Source organism: Topomyia yanbarensis, chromosome 1 (genome assembly GCF_030247195.1).
Source record: "Topomyia yanbarensis strain Yona2022 chromosome 1, ASM3024719v1, whole genome shotgun sequence".
In the NCBI taxonomy this organism is placed as follows: Eukaryota; Metazoa; Arthropoda; class Insecta; order Diptera; family Culicidae; genus Topomyia; species Topomyia yanbarensis.
Window position 1 is genome coordinate 214,256,080 of NC_080670.1, and position 21,557 is coordinate 214,277,636.

Genomic DNA, 21,557 nt, shown 5'->3' on the forward strand with positions numbered 1-21,557 from the left:
ATCGAACAGGTATTATTGATGCCAAATGACTTTAAAATGCATAAGGCATCAAAATTTGATGCTATCTCGAAAAATTTTTTTTAACGAAAATTGGCTTTTTTTGACGATTTTTGTTCAAAGGGGGGAGTAAAGGAAAATTTCAAAATCGACTTTGTATTTTTGATGCCAAATGACTTTAATCTGCATGAAACGTCGAGATTTGATGTAAACTCGAAAAAAAATTTTTGACGAAGATCGACTTTTTTCGACTTTTTTTGTCAAAGGAGGGGAAATTTCCAAATCGAACAGGTATTATTGATGCCAAATGACTTTAAAATGCATAAAGCATCAAAATTTGATGTTATCTCGAAAAAATTTTTTTTAGCGAAAATTGACTTTTTGACGATTTTTGTTCAAAGGGGGGAGTAAAGGAAAATTTCAAAATCGACTTTGTATTTTTGATGCCAAATGACTTTAAACTGCATGAAACGTCGAGATTTGATGTAAACTCGAAAAAAAAATTTTGACGAAAATCGACTTTTTTTGTTCAAAGGAGGGGAAATTTCCAAATCGAACAGGTATTATTGATGCCAAATGACTTTAAAATGCATAAGGCATCAAAATTTGATGCTATCTCGAAAAAATTTTTTAACGAAAATTGACTTTTTTTGACGATTTTTGTTCAAAGGGGGGAGTAAAGGAAAATTTCAAAATCGACTTTGTATTTTTGATGCCAAATGACTTTAATCTGCATGAAACGTCGAGATTTGATGTAAACTCGAAAAAAAAATTTTGACGAAGATCGACTTTTTTCGACTTTTTTTGTCAAAGGAGGGGAAATTTCCAAATCGAACAGGTATTATTGATGCCAAATGACTTTAAAATGCATAAAGCATCAAAATTTGACGTTATCTCGAAAAAAATTTTTTAGCGAAAATTGACTTTTTTGACGATTTTTGTTCAAAGGGGGGAGTAAAGGAAAATTTCAAAATCGACTTTATATTTTTGATGCCAAATGACTTTAAACTGCATGAAACGTCGAGATTTGATGTAAACTCGAAAAAAATTTTTTGACGAAAATCGACTTTTTTTGTTCAAAGGAGGGGAAATTTCCAAATCGAACAGGTATTATTGATGCCAAATGACTTTAAAATGCATAAGGCATCAAAATTTGATGCTATCTCGAAAAAAATTTTTTAACGAAAATTGACTTTTTTTGACGATTTTTGTTCAAAGGGGGGAGTAAAGGAAAATTTCAAAATCGACTTTATATTTTTGATGCCAAATGACTTTAAACTGCATGAAACGTCGAGATTTGATGTAAACTCGAAAAAAATTTTTTGACGAAAATCGACTTTTTTTGTTCAAAGGAGGGGAAATTTCCAAATCGAACAGGTATTATTGATGCCAAATGACTTTAAAATGCATAAGGCATCAAAATTTGATGCTATCTCGAAAAAAATTTTTTTAACGAAAATTGACTTTTTTTGACGATTTTTGTTCAAAGGGGGGAGTAAAGGAAAATTTCAAAATCGACTTTGTATTTTTGATGCCAAATGACTTTAAACTGCATGAAACGTCGAGATTTGATGTAAACTCGAAAAAAAAATTTTGACGAAAAAAAGGGGGGAGTAAAGGAAAATTTCAAAATCGACTTTGTATTTTTGATGCCAAATGACTTTAATCTGCATGAAACGTCGAGATTTGATGTAAACTCGAAAAAATTTTTTTGACGAAGATCGACTTTTTTCGACTTTTTTTGTTCAAAGGAGGGGAAATTTCCAAATCGAACAGGTATTATTGATGCCAAATGACTTTAAAATGCATAAGGCATCAAAATTTGATGTTATCTCGAAAAAAATTTTTTAACGAAAATTGACTTTTTTTGACGATTTTTGTTCAAAGGGGGGAGTAAAGGAAAATTTCAAAATCGACTTTGTATTTTTGATGCCAAATGACTTTAATCTGCATGAAACGTCGAGATTTGATGTAAACTCGAAAAAAAATTTTTGACGAAAATCGACTTTTTTTGTTCAAAGGAGGGGAAATTTCCAAATCGAACAGGTATTATTGATGCCAAATGACTTTAAAATGCATAAGGCATCAAAATTTGATGCTATCTCGAAAAAAATTTTTTAACGAAAATTGACTTTTTTTGACGATTTTTGTTCAAAGGGGGGAGTAAAGGAAAATTTCAAAATCGACTTTGTATTTTTGATGCCAAATGACTTTAATCTGCATGAAACGTCGAGATTTGATGAAACTCGAAAAAATTTTTTTGACGAAGATCGACTTTTTTCGACTTTTTTTGTTCAAAGGAGGGGAAATTTCCAAATCGAACAGGTATTATTGATGCCAAATGACTTTAAAATGCATAAGGCATCAAAATTTGATGTTATCTCGAAAAAATTTTTTTAACGAAAATTGACTTTTTTTGACGATTTTTGTTCAAAGGGGGGAGTAAAGGAAAATTTCAAAATCGACTTTGTATTTTTGATGCCAAATGACTTTAATCTGCATGAAACGTCGAGATTTGATGTAAACTCGAAAAAAAATTTTTGACGAAAATCGACTTTTTTTGTTCAAAGGAGGGGAAATTTCCAAATCGAACAGGTATTATTGATGCCAAATGACTTTAAAATGCATAAGGCATCAAAATTTGATGCTATCTCGAAAAAATTTTTTTAACGAAAATTGACTTTTTTGACGATTTTTGTTCAAAGGGGGGAGTAAAGGAAAATTTCAAAATCGACTTTGTATTTTTGATGCCAAATGACTTTAAACTGCATGAAACGTCGAGATTTGATGTAAACTCGAAAAAATTTTTTTGACGAAAATCGACTTTTTTTGTTCAAAGGAGGGGAAATTTCCAAATCGAACAGGTATTATTGATGCCAAATGACTTTAAAATGCATAAGGCATCAAAATTTGATGCTATCTCGAAAAAAATTTTTTAACGAAAATTGACTTTTTTTGACGATTTTTGTTCAAAGGGGGAGTAAAGGAAAATTTCAAAATCGACTTTGTATTTTTGATGCCAAATGACTTTAATCTGCATGAAACGTCGAGATTTGATGAAACTCGAAAAAATTTTTTTGACGAAGATCGACTTTTTTCGACTTTTTTTGTTCAAAGGAGGGGAAATTTCCAAATCGAACAGGTATTATTGATGCCAAATGACTTTAAAATGCATAAGGCATCAAAATTTGATGTTATCTCGAAAAAATTTTTTTAACGAAAATTGACTTTTTTTGACGATTTTTGTTCAAAGGGGGGAGTAAAGGAAAATTTCAAAATCGACTTTGTATTTTTGATGCCAAATGACTTTAATCTGCATGAAACGTCGAGATTTGATGCAAACTCGAAAAAAAATTTTTGACGAAAATCGACTTTTTTTGTTCAAAGGAGGGGAAATTTCCAAATCGAACAGGTATTATTGATGCCAAATGACTTTAAAATGCATAAGGCATCAAAATTTGATGCTATCTCGAAAAAAATTTTTTAACGAAAATTGACTTTTTTGACGATTTTTGTTCAAAGGGGGGAGTAAAGGAAAATTTCAAAATCGACTTTGTATTTTTGATGCCAAATGACTTTAAACTGCATGAAACGTCGAGATTTGATGTAAACTCGAAAAAATTTTTTTGACGAAAATCGACTTTTTTTGTTCAAAGGAGGGGAAATTTCCAAATCGAACAGGTATTATTGATGCCAAATGACTTTAAAATGCATAAGGCATCAAAATTTGATGCTATCTCGAAAAAAAATTTTTAACGAAAATTGACTTTTTTTGACGATTTTTGTTCAAAGGGGGGAGTAAAGGAAAATTTCAAAATCGACTTTGTATTTTTGATGCCAAATGACTTTAATCTGCATGAAACGTCGAGATTTGATGCAAACTCGAAAAAAAATTTTTGACGAAAATCGACTTTTTTTGTTCAAAGGAGGGGAAATTTCCAAATCGAACAGGTATTATTGATGCCAAATGACTTTAAAATGCATAAGGCATCAAAATTTGATGTTATCTCGAAAAAATTTTTTTAACGAAAATTGACTTTTTTTGACGATTTTTGTTCAAAGGGGGGAGTAAAGGAAAATTTCAAAATCGACTTTGTATTTTTGATGCCAAATGACTTTAATCTGCATGAAACGTCGAGATTTGATGCAAACTCGAAAAAAAATTTTTGACGAAAATCGACTTTTTTTGTTCAAAGGAGGGGAAATTTCCAAATCGAACAGGTATTATTGATGCCAAATGACTTTAAAATGCATAAGGCATCAAAATTTGATGCTATCTCGAAAAATTTTTTTAACGAAAATTGACTTTTTTTGACGATTTTTGTTCAAAGGGGGGAGTAAAGGAAAATTTCAAAATCGACTTTGTATTTTTGATGCCAAATGACTTTAATCTGCATGAAACGTCGAGATTTGATGTAAACTCGAAAAAAAAATTTTGACGAAGATCGACTTTTTTCGACTTTTTTTGTCAAAGGAGGGGAAATTTCCAAATCGAACAGGTATTATTGATGCCAAATGACTTTAAAATGCATAAAGCATCAAAATTTGACGTTATCTCGAAAAAAAATTTTTAGCGAAAATTGACTTTTTTGACGATTTTTGTTCAAAGGGGGGAGTAAAGGAAAATTTCAAAATCGACTTTATATTTTTGATGCCAAATGACTTTAAACTGCATGAAACGTCGAGATTTGATGTAAACTCGAAAAAAATTTTTTGACGAAAATCGACTTTTTTTGTTCAAAGGAGGGGAAATTTCCAAATCGAACAGGTATTATTGATGCCAAATGACTTTAAAATGCATAAGGCATCAAAATTTGATGCTATCTCGAAAAAATTTTTTTAACGAAAATTGACTTTTTTTGACGATTTTTGTTCAAAGGGGGGAGTAAAGGAAAATTTCAAAATCGACTTTATATTTTTGATGCCAAATGACTTTAAACTGCATGAAACGTCGAGATTTGATGTAAACTCGAAAAAAATTTTTTGACGAAAATCGACTTTTTTTGTTCAAAGGAGGGGAAATTTCCAAATCGAACAGGTATTATTGATGCCAAATGACTTTAAAATGCATAAGGCATCAAAATTTGATGCTATCTCGAAAAAAATTTTTTTAACGAAAATTGACTTTTTTTGACGATTTTTGTTCAAAGGGGGGAGTAAAGGAAAATTTCAAAATCGACTTTGTATTTTTGATGCCAAATGACTTTAAACTGCATGAAACGTCGAGATTTGATGTAAACTCGAAAAAAAAATTTTGACGAAAAAAAGGGGGGAGTAAAGGAAAATTTCAAAATCGACTTTGTATTTTTGATGCCAAATGACTTTAATCTGCATGAAACGTCGAGATTTGATGTAAACTCGAAAAAAATTTTTTGACGAAGATCGACTTTTTTCGACTTTTTTTGTTCAAAGGAGGGGAAATTTCCAAATCGAACAGGTATTATTGATGCCAAATGACTTTAAAATGCATAAGGCATCAAAATTTGATGTTATCTCGAAAAAAATTTTTTAACGAAAATTGACTTTTTTTGACGATTTTTGTTCAAAGGGGGGAGTAAAGGAAAATTTCAAAATCGACTTTGTATTTTTGATGCCAAATGACTTTAATCTGCATGAAACGTCGAGATTTGATGTAAACTCGAAAAAAAATTTTTGACGAAAATCGACTTTTTTTGTTCAAAGGAGGGGAAATTTCCAAATCGAACAGGTATTATTGATGCCAAATGACTTTAAAATGCATAAGGCATCAAAATTTGATGCTATCTCGAAAAAAATTTTTTAACGAAAATTGACTTTTTTTGACGATTTTTGTTCAAAGGGGGGAGTAAAGGAAAATTTCAAAATCGACTTTGTATTTTTGATGCCAAATGACTTTAATCTGCATGAAACGTCGAGATTTGATGAAACTCGAAAAAAATTTTTTGACGAAGATCGACTTTTTTCGACTTTTTTTGTTCAAAGGAGGGGAAATTTCCAAATCGAACAGGTATTATTGATGCCAAATGACTTTAAAATGCATAAGGCATCAAAATTTGATGTTATCTCGAAAAAATTTTTTTAACGAAAATTGACTTTTTTTGACGATTTTTGTTCAAAGGGGGGAGTAAAGGAAAATTTCAAAATCGACTTTGTATTTTTGATGCCAAATGACTTTAATCTGCATGAAACGTCGAGATTTGATGTAAACTCGAAAAAAAATTTTTGACGAAAATCGACTTTTTTTGTTCAAAGGAGGGGAAATTTCCAAATCGAACAGGTATTATTGATGCCAAATGACTTTAAAATGCATAAGGCATCAAAATTTGATGCTATCTCGAAAAAATTTTTTTAACGAAAATTGACTTTTTTGACGATTTTTGTTCAAAGGGGGGAGTAAAGGAAAATTTCAAAATCGACTTTGTATTTTTGATGCCAAATGACTTTAAACTGCATGAAACGTCGAGATTTGATGTAAACTCGAAAAAATTTTTTTGACGAAAATCGACTTTTTTTGTTCAAAGGAGGGGAAATTTCCAAATCGAACAGGTATTATTGATGCCAAATGACTTTAAAATGCATAAGGCATCAAAATTTGATGCTATCTCGAAAAAAATTTTTTAACGAAAATTGACTTTTTTTGACGATTTTTGTTCAAAGGGGGAGTAAAGGAAAATTTCAAAATCGACTTTGTATTTTTGATGCCAAATGACTTTAATCTGCATGAAACGTCGAGATTTGATGAAACTCGAAAAAATTTTTTTGACGAAGATCGACTTTTTTCGACTTTTTTTGTTCAAAGGAGGGGAAATTTCCAAATCGAACAGGTATTATTGATGCCAAATGACTTTAAAATGCATAAGGCATCAAAATTTGATGTTATCTCGAAAAATTTTTTTTAACGAAAATTGACTTTTTTTGACGATTTTTGTTCAAAGGGGGGAGTAAAGGAAAATTTCAAAATCGACTTTGTATTTTTGATGCCAAATGACTTTAATCTGCATGAAACGTCGAGATTTGATGCAAACTCGAAAAAAAATTTTTGACGAAAATCGACTTTTTTTGTTCAAAGGAGGGGAAATTTCCAAATCGAACAGGTATTATTGATGCCAAATGACTTTAAAATGCATAAGGCATCAAAATTTGATGCTATCTCGAAAAAAATTTTTTAACGAAAATTGACTTTTTTGACGATTTTTGTTCAAAGGGGGGAGTAAAGGAAAATTTCAAAATCGACTTTGTATTTTTGATGCCAAATGACTTTAAACTGCATGAAACGTCGAGATTTGATGTAAACTCGAAAAAAATTTTTTGACGAAAATCGACTTTTTTTGTTCAAAGGAGGGGAAATTTCCAAATCGAACAGGTATTATTGATGCCAAATGACTTTAAAATGCATAAGGCATCAAAATTTGATGCTATCTCGAAAAAAAATTTTTAACGAAAATTGACTTTTTTTGACGATTTTTGTTCAAAGGGGGGAGTAAAGGAAAATTTCAAAATCGACTTTGTATTTTTGATGCCAAATGACTTTAATCTGCATGAAACGTCGAGATTTGATGCAAACTCGAAAAAAATTTTTTGACGAAAATCGACTTTTTTTGTTCAAAGGAGGGGAAATTTCCAAATCGAACAGGTATTATTGATGCCAAATGACTTTAAAATGCATAAGGCATCAAAATTTGATGTTATCTCGAAAAAAATTTTTTAACGAAAATTGACTTTTTTTGACGATTTTTGTTCAAAGGGGGGAGTAAAGGAAAATTTCAAAATCGACTTTGTATTTTTGATGCCAAATGACTTTAAACTGCATGAAACGTCGAGATTTGATGTAAACTCGAAAAAAAAATTTTGACGAAAAAAAGGGGGGAGTAAAGGAAAATTTCAAAATCGACTTTGTATTTTTGATGCCAAATGACTTTAATCTGCATGAAACGTCGAGATTTGATGTAAACTCGAAAAAAATTTTTTGACGAAGATCGACTTTTTTCGACTTTTTTTGTTCAAAGGAGGGGAAATTTCCAAATCGAACAGGTATTATTGATGCCAAATGACTTTAAAATGCATAAGGCATCAAAATTTGATGTTATCTCGAAAAAAATTTTTTAACGAAAATTGACTTTTTTTGACGATTTTTGTTCAAAGGGGGGAGTAAAGGAAAATTTCAAAATCGACTTTGTATTTTTGATGCCAAATGACTTTAATCTGCATGAAACGTCGAGATTTGATGTAAACTCGAAAAAAAATTTTTGACGAAAATCGACTTTTTTTGTTCAAAGGAGGGGAAATTTCCAAATCGAACAGGTATTATTGATGCCAAATGACTTTAAAATGCATAAGGCATCAAAATTTGATGCTATCTCGAAAAAAATTTTTTAACGAAAATTGACTTTTTTTGACGATTTTTGTTCAAAGGGGGGAGTAAAGGAAAATTTCAAAATCGACTTTGTATTTTTGATGCCAAATGACTTTAATCTGCATGAAACGTCGAGATTTGATGAAACTCGAAAAAAATTTTTTGACGAAGATCGACTTTTTTCGACTTTTTTTGTTCAAAGGAGGGGAAATTTCCAAATCGAACAGGTATTATTGATGCCAAATGACTTTAAAATGCATAAGGCATCAAAATTTGATGTTATCTCGAAAAAATTTTTTTAACGAAAATTGACTTTTTTTGACGATTTTTGTTCAAAGGGGGGAGTAAAGGAAAATTTCAAAATCGACTTTGTATTTTTGATGCCAAATGACTTTAATCTGCATGAAACGTCGAGATTTGATGTAAACTCGAAAAAAAATTTTTGACGAAAATCGACTTTTTTTGTTCAAAGGAGGGGAAATTTCCAAATCGAACAGGTATTATTGATGCCAAATGACTTTAAAATGCATAAGGCATCAAAATTTGATGCTATCTCGAAAAAATTTTTTTAACGAAAATTGACTTTTTTGACGATTTTTGTTCAAAGGGGGGAGTAAAGGAAAATTTCAAAATCGACTTTGTATTTTTGATGCCAAATGACTTTAAACTGCATGAAACGTCGAGATTTGATGTAAACTCGAAAAAATTTTTTTGACGAAAATCGACTTTTTTTGTTCAAAGGAGGGGAAATTTCCAAATCGAACAGGTATTATTGATGCCAAATGACTTTAAAATGCATAAGGCATCAAAATTTGATGCTATCTCGAAAAAATTTTTTTAACGAAAATTGACTTTTTTTGACGATTTTTGTTCAAAGGGGGAGTAAAGGAAAATTTCAAAATCGACTTTGTATTTTTGATGCCAAATGACTTTAATCTGCATGAAACGTCGAGATTTGATGAAACTCGAAAAAATTTTTTTGACGAAGATCGACTTTTTTCGACTTTTTTTGTTCAAAGGAGGGGAAATTTCCAAATCGAACAGGTATTATTGATGCCAAATGACTTTAAAATGCATAAGGCATCAAAATTTGATGTTATCTCGAAAAAATTTTTTTAACGAAAATTGACTTTTTTTGACGATTTTTGTTCAAAGGGGGGAGTAAAGGAAAATTTCAAAATCGACTTTGTATTTTTGATGCCAAATGACTTTAATCTGCATGAAACGTCGAGATTTGATGCAAACTCGAAAAAAAATTTTTGACGAAAATCGACTTTTTTTGTTCAAAGGAGGGGAAATTTCCAAATCGAACAGGTATTATTGATGCCAAATGACTTTAAAATGCATAAGGCATCAAAATTTGATGCTATCTCGAAAAAAATTTTTTAACGAAAATTGACTTTTTTGACGATTTTTGTTCAAAGGGGGGAGTAAAGGAAAATTTCAAAATCGACTTTGTATTTTTGATGCCAAATGACTTTAAACTGCATGAAACGTCGAGATTTGATGTAAACTCGAAAAAATTTTTTTGACGAAAATCGACTTTTTTTGTTCAAAGGAGGGGAAATTTCCAAATCGAACAGGTATTATTGATGCCAAATGACTTTAAAATGCATAAGGCATCAAAATTTGATGCTATCTCGAAAAAAATTTTTTAACGAAAATTGACTTTTTTTGACGATTTTTGTTCAAAGGGGGGAGTAAAGGAAAATTTCAAAATCGACTTTGTATTTTTGATGCCAAATGACTTTAATCTGCATGAAACGTCGAGATTTGATGCAAACTCGAAAAAAAATTTTTGACGAAAATCGACTTTTTTTGTTCAAAGGAGGGGAAATTTCCAAATCGAACAGGTATTATTGATGCCAAATGACTTTAAAATGCATAAGGCATCAAAATTTGATGTTATCTCGAAAAAATTTTTTTAACGAAAATTGACTTTTTTTGACGATTTTTGTTCAAAGGGGGGAGTAAAGGAAAATTTCAAAATCGACTTTGTATTTTTGATGCCAAATGACTTTAATCTGCATGAAACGTCGAGATTTGATGCAAACTCGAAAAAAAATTTTTGACGAAAATCGACTTTTTTTGTTCAAAGGAGGGGAAATTTCCAAATCGAACAGGTATTATTGATGCCAAATGACTTTAAAATGCATAAGGCATCAAAATTTGATGCTATCTCGAAAAAAATTTTTTAACGAAAATTGACTTTTTTGACGATTTTTGTTCAAAGGGGGGAGTAAAGGAAAATTTCAAAATCGACTTTGTATTTTTGATGCCAAATGACTTTAAACTGCATGAAACGTCGAGATTTGATGTAAACTCGAAAAAAAAATTTTGACGAAAATCGACTTTTTTTGTTCAAAGGAGGGGAAATTTCCAAATCGAACAGGTATTATTGATACCAAATGACTTTAAAATGCATAAGGCATCAAAATTTGATGCTATCTCGAAAAAATTTTTTTAACGAAAATTGACTTTTTTTGACGATTTTTGTTCAAAGGGGGGAGTAAAGGAAAATTTCAAAATCGACTTTGTATTTTTGATGCCAAATGACTTTAATCTGCATGAAACGTCGAGATTTGATGTAAACTCGAAAAAAAATTTTTGACGAAGATCGACTTTTTTTGACTTTTTTTGTCAAAGGAGGGGAAATTTCCAAATCGAACAGGTATTATTGATGCCAAATGACTTTAAAATGCATAAGGCATCAAAATTTGATGCTATCTCGAAAAAATTTTTTTAACGAAAATTGGCTTTTTTTGACGATTTTTGTTCAAAGGGGGGAGTAAAGGAAAATTTCAAAATCGACTTTGTATTTTTGATGCCAAATGACTTTAAACTGCATGAAACGTCGAGATTTGATGTAAACTCGAAAAAAAATTTTTGACGAAAAAAAGGGGGAGTAAAGGAAAATTTCAAAATCGACTTTGTATTTTTGATGCCAAATGACTTTAATCTGCATGAAACGTCGAGATTTGATGTAAACTCGAAAAAATTTTTTTGACGAAGATCGACTTTTTTCGACTTTTTTTGTTCAAAGGAGGGGAAATTTCCAAATCGAACAGGTATTATTGATGCCAAATGACTTTAAAATGCATAAGGCATCAAAATTTGATGCTATCTCGAAAAAAAATTTTTAACGAAAATTGACTTTTTTGACGATTTTTGTTCAAAGGGGGGAGTAAAGGAAAATTTCAAAATCGACTTTGTATTTTTGATGCCAAATGACTTTAAACTGCATGAAACGTCGAGATTTGATGTAAACTCGAAAAAAATTTTTTGACGAAAATCGACTTTTTTTGTTCAAAGGAGGGGAAATTTCCAAATCGAACAGGTATTATTGATGCCAAATGACTTTAAAATGCATAAGGCATCAAAATTTGATGCTATCTCGAAAAAAAAATTTTAACGAAAATTGACTTTTTTGACGATTTTTGTTCAAAGGGGGGAGTAAAGGAAAATTTCAAAATCGACTTTGTATTTTTGATGCCAAATGACTTTAAACTGCATGAAACGTCGAGATTTGATGTAAACTCGAAAAAAAATTTTTGACGAAAATCGACTTTTTTTGTTCAAAGGAGGGGAAATTTCCAAATCGAACAGGTATTATTGATGCCAAATGACTTTAAAATGCATAAAGCATCAAAATTTGATGTTATCTCGAAAAAAAAATTTTTAGCGAAAATTGACTTTTTTGACGATTTTTGTTCAAAGGGGGGAGTAAAGGAAAATTTCAAAATCGACTTTGTATTTTTGATGCCAAATGACTTTAAACTGCATGAAACGTCGAGATTTGATGTAAACTCGAAAAAAAATTTTTGACGAAAATCGACTTTTTTTGTTCAAAGGAGGGGAAATTTCCAAATCGAACAGGTATTATTGATGCCAAATGACTTTAAAATGCATAAGGCATCAAAATTTGATGCTATCTCGAAAATTTTTTTTTAACGAAAATTGACTTTTTTTGACGATTTTTGTTCAAAGGGGGGAGTAAAGGAAAATTTCAAAATCGACTTTGTATTTTTGATGCCAAATGACTTTAAACTGCATGAAACGTCGAGATTTGATGTAAACTCGAATAAAATTTTTTGACGAAAATCGACTTTTTTCGACTTTTTTTGTTCAAAGGAGGGGAAATTTCCCAAATCGAACAGGTATTATTGATGCCAAATGACTTTAAAATGCATAAGGCATCAAAATTTGATGCTATCTTGAAAAATTTTTTTTAACGAAAATTGACTTTTTTTGACGATTTTTGTTCAAAGGGGGGAGTAAAGGAAAATTTCAAAATCGACTTTGTATTTTCGATGCCAAATGACTTTAAACTGCATGAAACGTCGAGATTTGATGTAAACTCGAAAAAAATTTTTTGGCGAAAATCGACTTTTTTTGTTCAAAGGAGGGGAAATTTCCAAATCGAACAGGTATTATTGATGCCAAATGACTTTAAAATGCATAAGGCATCAAAATTTGATGCTATCTCGAAAAAAAATTTTTAACGAAAATTGACTTTTTTGACGATTTTTGTTCAAAGGGGGGAGTAAAGGAAAATTTCAAAATCGACTTTGTATTTTTGATGCCAAATGACTTTAATCTGCATGAAACGTCGAGATTTGATGTAAACTCGAAAAAAAATTTTTGACGAAGATCGACTTTTTTCGACTTTTTTTGTTCAAAGGAGGGGAAATTTCCAAATCGAACAGGTATTATTGATGCCAAATGACTTTAAAATGCATAAGGCATCAAAATTTGATGCTATCTCGAAAAAATTTTTTTAACGAAAATTGACTTTTTTTGACGATTTTTGTTCAAAGGGGGGAGTAAAGGAAAATTTCAAAATCGACTTTGTATTTTTGATGCCAAATGACTTTAATCTGCATGAAACGTCGAGATTTGATGTAAACTCGAAAAAATTTTTTTGACGAAAATCGACTTTTTTTGTTCAAAGGAGGGGAAATTTCCAAATCGAACAGGTATTATTGATGCCAAATGACTTTAAAATGCATAAGGCATCAAAATTTGATGCTATCTCGAAAATTTTTTTTTAACGAAAATTGACTTTTTTTGACGATTTTTGTTCAAAGGGGGGAGTAAAGGAAAATTTCAAAATCGACTTTGTATTTTTGATGCCAAATGACTTTAATCTGCATGAAACGTCGAGATTTGATGTAAACTCGAAAAAAATTTTTTGACGAAGATCGACTTTTTTCGACTTTTTTTGTTCAAAGGAGGGGAAATTTCCAAATCGAACAGGTATTATTGATGCCAAATGACTTTAAAATGCATAAGGCATCAAAATTTGATACTATCTCGAAAAAATTTTTTTAACGAAAATTGACTTTTTTTGACGATTTTTGTTCAAAGGGGGGAGTAATTTCAAAATCGACTTTGTATTTTTGATGCCAAATGACTTTAAACTGCATGAAACGTCGAGATTTGATGTAAACTCGAAAAAAATTTTTTGACGAAAATCGACTTTTTTCGACTTTTTTTGTTCAAAGGAGGGGAAATTTCCAAATCGAACAGGTATTATTGATACCAAATGACTTTAAAATGCATAAGGCATCAAAATTTGATGCTATCTCGAAAAAATTTTTTTAACGAAAATTGACTTTTTGACGATTTTTGTTCAAAGGGGGGAGTAAAGGAAAATTTCAAAATCGACTTTGTATTTTTGATGCCAAATGACTTTAAACTGCATGAAACGTCGAGATTTGATGTAAACTCGAAAAAAAAATTTTGACGAAAATCGACTTTTTTCGACTTTTTTTGTTCAAAGGAGGGGAAATTTCCAAATCGAACAGGTATTATTGATGCCAAATGACTTTAAAATGCATAAGGCATCAAAATTTGATACTATCTCGAAAAAAATTTTTTAACGAAAATTGACTTTTTTTGACGATTTTTGTTCAAAGGGGGGAGTAAAGGAAAATTTCAAAATCGACTTTGTATTTTTGATGCCAAATGACTTTAAACTGCATGAAACGTCGAGATTTGATGTAAACTCGAAAAAAAATTTTTGACGAAAATCGACTTTTTTCGACTTTTTTTGTTCAAAGGAGGGGAAATTTCCAAATCGAACAGGTATTATTGATGCCAAATGACTTTAAAATGCATAAGGCATCAAAATTTGATGCTATCTCGAAAAATTTTTTTTAACGAAAATTGACTTTTTTTGACGATTTTTGTTCAAAGGGGGGAGTAAAGGAAAATTTCAAAATCGACTTTGTATTTTTGATGCCAAATGACTTTAAACTGCATGAAACGTCGAGATTTGATGTAAACTCGAAAAAAAATTTTTGACGAAAATCGACTTTTTTCGACTTTTTTTGTTCAAAGGAGGGGAAATTTCCAAATCGAACAGGTATTATTGATGCCAAATGACTTTAAAATGCATAAGGCATCAAAATTTGATGCTATCTCGAAAAAATTTTTTTAACGAAAATTGACTTTTTTTGACGATTTTTGTTCAAAGGGGGGAGTAAAGGAAAATTTCAAAATCGACTTTGTATTTTTGATGCCAAATGACTTTAAACTGCATGAAACGTCGAGATTTGATGTAAACTCGAAAAAAATTTTTTGACGAAAATCGACTTTTTTCGACTTTTTTTGTTCAAAGGAGGGGAAATTTCCAAATCGAACAGGTATTATTGATGCCAAATGACTTTAAAATGCATAAGGCATCAAAATTTGATGCTATCTCGAAAAATTTTTTTTAACGAAAATTGACTTTTTTTGACGATTTTTGTTCAAAGGGGGGAGTAAAGGAAAATTTCAAAATCGACTTTGTATTTTCGATGCCAAATGACTTTAAACTGCATGAAACGTCGAGATTTGATGCAAACTCGAAAAAATTTTTTTGACGAAAATCGACTTTTTTGTTCAAAGGAGGGGAAATTTCCAAATCGAACAGGTATTATTGATGCCAAATGACTTTAAAATGCATAAGGCATCAAAATTTGATGCGATCTCGAAAAAAAATTTTTAACGAAAATTGACTTTTTTGACGATTTTTGTTCAAAGGGGGGAGTAAAGGAAAATTTCAAAATCGACTTTGTATTTTCGATGCCAAATGACTTTAAACTGCATGAAACGTCGAGATTTGATGTAAACTCGAAAAAAATTTTTTGACGAAAATCGACTTTTTTGTTCAAAGGAGGGGAAATTTCCAAATCGAACAGGTATTATTGATGCCAAATGACTTTAAAATGCATAAGGCATCAAAATTTGATGCTATCTCGAAAATTTTTTTTAACGAAAATTGACTTTTTTTGACGATTTTTGTTCAAAGGGGGGAGTAAAGGAAAATTTCAAAATCGACTTTGTATTTTTGATGCCAAATGACTTTAAACTGCATGAAACGTCGAGATTTGATGTGAACCCGAAAAATTTTTTTTGACGAAAATCGACTTTTTTCGACATTTTTTGTTCAAAGGAGGGGAAATTTCCAAATCGAACAGGTATTATTGATGCCAAATGACTTTAAAATGCATAAGGCATCAAAATTTGATGCTATCTCGAAAAAAAATTTTTTTAACGAAAATTGACTTTTTGACGATTTTTGTTCAAAGGGGGGAGTAAAGGAAAATTTCAAAATCGACTTTGTATTTTTGATGCCAAATGACTTTAAACTGCATGAAACGTCGAGATTTGATGCAAACTCGAAAATTTTTTTTTGACGAAAATCGACTTTTTTCGACTTTTTTTGTTCAAAGGAGGGGAAATTTCCAAATCGAACAGGTATTATTGATGCCAAATGACTTTAAAATGCATAAGGCATCAAAATTTGATGCAATCTCGAAAAAATTTTTTTAACGAAAATTGACTTTTTTTGACGATTTTTGTTCAAAGGGGGGAGTAAAGGAAAATTTCAAAATCGACTTTGTATTTTTGATGCCAAATGACTTTAAACTGCATGAAACGTCGAGATTTGATGCAAACTCGAAAATTTTTTTTTGACGAAAATCGACTTTTTTCGACTTTTTTTGTTCAAAGGAGGGGAAATTTCCAAATCGAACAGGTATTATTGATGCCAAATGACTTTAAAATGCATAAGGCATCAAAATTTGATGCAATCTCGAAAAAAATTTTTTAACGAAAATTGACTTTTTTTGACGATTTTTGTTCAAAGGGGGGAGTAAAGGAAAATTTCAAAATCGACTTTGTATTTTTGATGCCAAATGACTTTAAACTGCATGAAACGTCGAGATTTGATGTAAACTCGAAAAAATTTTTTTGACGAAAATCGACTTTTTTGTTCAAAGGAGGGGAAATTTCCAAATCGAACAGGTATTATTGATGCCAAATGACTTTAAAATGCATAAGGCATCAAAATTTGATGCTATCTCGAAAATTTTTTTTTAACGAAAATTGACTTTTTTTGACGATTTTTGTTCAAAGGGGGGAGTAAAGGAAAATTTCAAAATCGACTTTGTATTTTTGATGCCAAATGACTTTAAACTGCATGAAACGTCGAGATTTGATGTAAACTCGAAAAAAATTTTTTGACGAAAATGCCACATATGCGGATCGCTTGCCAAACAAGGATTTTGTAGTGAATTTTGATATATTCCGCTTCCACCTCCGGTACAGTTTCCTTGTACAAGCTCCGGTTGCCGCTTTTGTTAGGTACCTTTTGAACTTTATATACGTGTTATACAAGACGTTTCATTGTTTTAACTCAAAATAAATTGAAACCTGAACCGAAATGTTGAAATGACGTTAGATTTGGTTCAATAGTATCATGGACATGCAATGTCTCGTTTCCTGTCGTAGGTTTCTATCGTTATCCCAAGAAGGATTTCAGAAGAACTCTAACAGGGTGTCAGTATCCAATACTCAAAACTGAAAAATGTTGTTTTGCCGTCTTTGTCTTCGGAATATATGCCGGAAGACCCGTATGCTGAACCGACATGTTGCGATCTAGTTTTCGTAGGGACACAGCGTGGTCTGAGCATAGAAAGTCATGGTACAGATCCACAAAGGTAGGAAAAGGAAGATAAACAGCAGTTTAACAATACGATACCGTTAGCAATACCCGAGAGGAAATCCCTGAATGTTTCATTTATACAAGAACTAAACTATCTCTAATATTTATTTTCAATTTTTGCAATTTTTTAGACGTTTTAAGTGTTTAAGAGCCGAGCAGCTTGTGAGCTATCTTCCGTTTTCAGCTTTAAATGTATTCCTTATTATTTTTCCATAGTTACAAACATTACGAAAGAGCTGTATCATTTCTCAATAAATTGGTTTAAGGCGTAATAAAAATTACACCGTACGTTCTAATCACAAATTTTATGCATCGTTTGCTTTTCCTCCATCGCCTGCTCGAGATGGAGATGAAGGTGCGAAACCACGATAGGTTCACATTAGGTAATTAAGTCTGTAGTGAGTTTGTCGCTTAAACCATCATACAAGTCACTTCGCGCCTGAGCAGATTGAGTAATCAAAATTATGGCGAAAATTAAGTAATCAGTTTATATATAGTCCGGGCACTGGTTCATGATGGGGTTAGTTTAAAACCAACGGACATGATGGAACCTGTCTAGCTCAAATGTTTCTTTCTACATCAAAGTAATAATGAAAAGACCAATTCAGGCATAGCCTGCAGTAAGAAAGGGAAAAGTGATTGGGTTCTTTATTAAATTCCAACAGTAAAAACGATGAATGATGTCAGTTCGCTGGCACTGTCTGGTGATCGAGAGCAATTCGCACGAACGCCCATTTGCCCCGTATGCAGCATGATCAATGAACCCATTATGTATACCTTATGCTCAAGGGTTATGTTGAACATTTTACCGAGCTTTCACCCGACTCATGTCTGCCGGTCAAACGGTTCGTTCGTGATTTTTTTTGCAATTTTCTGCACTCTAAGCTCGAGCTAAAAATATGTCTTCCCATCCGTTTCCTTTTGCAATTTTTTTTTCTTCAATCACCTTTCCGCTTGCTTTTATAGTCGAACCGAAACGCCGCCGTAAAGTGTTGGGTTTAGGTGCACGGCACTAAACCTGCAAGAGCAGAGGCAAAACTAATAAACAGACGTCGTCTTACTCATTGTTTACTTTCGTTGTTGGATGATTGTTACACAAAACGAATGGTTTTTTTCGCGGTTTTCTTCCGAGTGCTGTTAAATGTTTTAATGGATCGTCTCGCGGCATTTTTTATCCGGACACTTTCGATAGGTCTCCTCCAACGGAGCCAAGCTGCTGATCTCGACCAATTGTGTTTATAAGCGAATAATCGTGAAGTGCTTTCGTCGCATAAATTAATTTCGAGGGAGGATGGAATGTTTTGTTTTTTTTGATGGCTTTGAATTACAACGGTTGCTTCGATCCGGTTGGACGATTATCGAATGTTGGTTTTTGCGGGGGGTATGACACTTAATTATCGTTTTTGCTTGAAAGCCCTGAAACGAAAGCAGGTTACCAGCGTTAAGCAAACGTTCTTGGTAGAACTGCGTTGAGTTAACGCTAAACAGAGTTCAATCCTCAAGTAAAAACGACATTCGATTGTTTTGAACGAGAAATTTTGGCAAATACAATAAACTTCCACACCCGTTGGAAGTACAATTAATCAATGAATAATGATACAAAATCTGTTGTCTATGAAATGGAAATAACTTTATTTCTACCAACTAGGTAAATTTCATTATCTCAAAAGAATAATAATATAAAAGCAACTCTCACCTGTAGCTCTTCATCGCCTCCTGCTGTCTCCTCTCTACAATCTGCGTAAATCCCGGTATCTGGGACAGCTGGAAACTGAGCGTCGGTTTAGCCCTGGCCGTGGTCAGCAGCGTCAGCACCCCACTCAGCAGGATCAACAGAAACTTCTTCAACATCTTGGATGACCGCCACCGAAGCAGGGGCATTGTGATGGTCGTAGCTTTTGAGGTGTTAGACTTCAACCGCCGTCAAGATTTGCACGCTCTGGACGAACCCTGTTTGCGAACAAATTCGAACAAAGAAACGATTTGAGCACTTCGTGCACAGAACTTGACGACTAAGTGCCGCTTTTTGCCTAGCGCAATAGGATCTGGAACCTACGAGTGACGGTGAACAAGCAAGCCCAAAAAATGTGTTTTATTAAATTTATTAATTTCAGACAGTCAGTGTCGGCGAAAAATTATCATCAGCTTCAAGGACGTCAGCTCGTGTGCAGTTTTAATCCGGCTTGTCCGCATTTATCTGAGCCGGCGGCGGCACGCTATAACAATAATGGTGTCGAGAGTAACAGAAATAACAACCGCGGTGATGACGTTCGGCTAATGCGGATCGCATCGCACGTCATTCCCGCCGTGGAGCGCGTTTCTCGGCTCAGCACAATTTCATTCATCCATTTATATCGTGTTCGACAAACTGTTACGAAACAGTTCGATGGATGGTGATGATGATGATGATGATGATGATGGAAGCGCGAATCGATGCAAATGGCCTTTGGTTGGTGGTTGGAGGTCCGGCAGGGCCGCGCCGTTGTGCAATTAGTGCTTCAAGTTTGCAGCTTCCCAAATTGATGGGTTGTGGGGGTCGATTGTTCCGGTTGTTTTGGTTGTATGCAATCGACTACACTGGTGCTGTTGCATATTCACTTCAAGTCGAAATATTGGTGGAGTAGTTTTTCTGGTACATGAGTGCAACAATTGAAACTAGAAAATTCGAAGTAATACTGTTTGTTCAAAAACAAAACAGCCAGGAGAAATAAACAGGTTTTTTTAATTTGTTACATTGAAATTGGAGTCAAAAGTGTTACGTGGACAGCGTTGTTATCATTTCCGTACCATCGTTCGTTGACCTTCGGAATCCTTTTTGGTAAGAGGGTTAACTAAAGAACTATAATAAACTTTAATCGTCAAGTTCATTCTTGGTTAAATAAAGTAAACAGGGAGTAGGTAAGCAGATTCTGTATTCGCTATTTCACAGGAAATCGAAGTAATCCTTTGTTTACTCATCATAATTTGGTATAGTAGAAAGCAAGTACTGGAACAAACCCAATATTATCTCTCATACAACAGACATAGCAGGCGACGGAAAAAAATGCGAAATGAATACGTTAATTTGTTAACAAGTGTCAAACCGAAGACTGCAAATAAGGCAATACAAAATGCTAATTTAAAAAAAAAAACGCGGAATAAAAACGAAGAAACTTTGGACCATACCAAACGGAAAAAATAGCATATTAAAGGGAGAGCACAAAGTAATTGCAACAATTACGGACGGATATAACTTTTTTCCTACTGAACAGAAATAAACTAAAATTTGCAGTCTTTCACCTTTTTGATATGTAAACGAAGACTACATACCAAAACACTGGCAACTTTTTCCAGTAACAGAAACACTTCGTTCGTGTATAGGAGCTACTTAACATAGAGATGTACGACATTAAACTACTTTTACATCGAGCCTCTACGTTCGTACAACAGAGGCGCTATAACATCTGTCACTTCTCATTTGTATGGGGATAGGAAAGGGATGTCAGTCCTCTAGATATGTAGTCTTCGATTTTAAGTAGTATTCTGTTGACGTTTTAATATAGGAATCAATTTTTAAATGTTGACTTTATAAGTGGAATATCTATACAACGAAGATCCGTTTGTATCAGCTCCCTTGGCTAATTTTGGGCTGACAAAATTGGAACAATAACAAAACATATTTGATTATTTCTTTTCAATAAACCAAAGATGTAATAATGTTCTTCTTCAATCCCAAGACATATCCTTATAACCCTGTCTGGATGACAAAATTAGGTAAACAAACTAATAAAATCGGGGGCTGATAAAAACTAGAAAAACTCTAGTAAGAGAATTGCGGAGACTCCATTTTGTATCGATTGGATTCGCGTTTAACTGTCAAAAAACGAATCCAATCCAACATTGCCTATCCTTATAACGTTGGACGTGTTGCCATACTATGCCGGGGCATACGCTGCCAAAAATGATGTTTTTTCTCTCCGCAGTTCTCTTTATAGAGTTTTTCTAATAAAAACGGGTCTTCTTGACGATTAAAGACCCACGGAATTTTTCTCAGATTTGAGAGAAAAAATTGATACAACCTTTAACGTCACTCGAAAGCAAGATTGAGTGCAAAATCAATGGCATTTCAATTAGTTTTCCTGGGTTTCTCTGCAGCTTCGAGCCAATAGAGAAATTATAGGGATTCTCCGCTAGGATGGTTTTATGAAAAAAAAAACGCCAGCTTGAGAGAATTTGCAGTCTTAGGACCGCATTTCA

General features: G+C 32.5%; 1 protein-coding gene across 2 annotated transcripts in view; it reads right to left on the bottom strand.

Moving 5' to 3' along the window:
- LOC131692182 (uncharacterized) overlaps positions 1-21,557 on the bottom strand; it is a 143,327-nt gene that overhangs the window by 115,700 nt on the left and 6,070 nt on the right. For both annotated transcript variants that reach the window (XM_058979062.1, XM_058979072.1), the window contains exon 2: positions 19,018-19,271. In XM_058979062.1, the coding sequence (XP_058835045.1) occupies positions 19,018-19,202 (185 nt within the window). In that variant the 5' untranslated portion in view covers positions 19,203-19,271. The remainder of the gene's footprint in view (positions 1-19,017; positions 19,272-21,557) is intronic.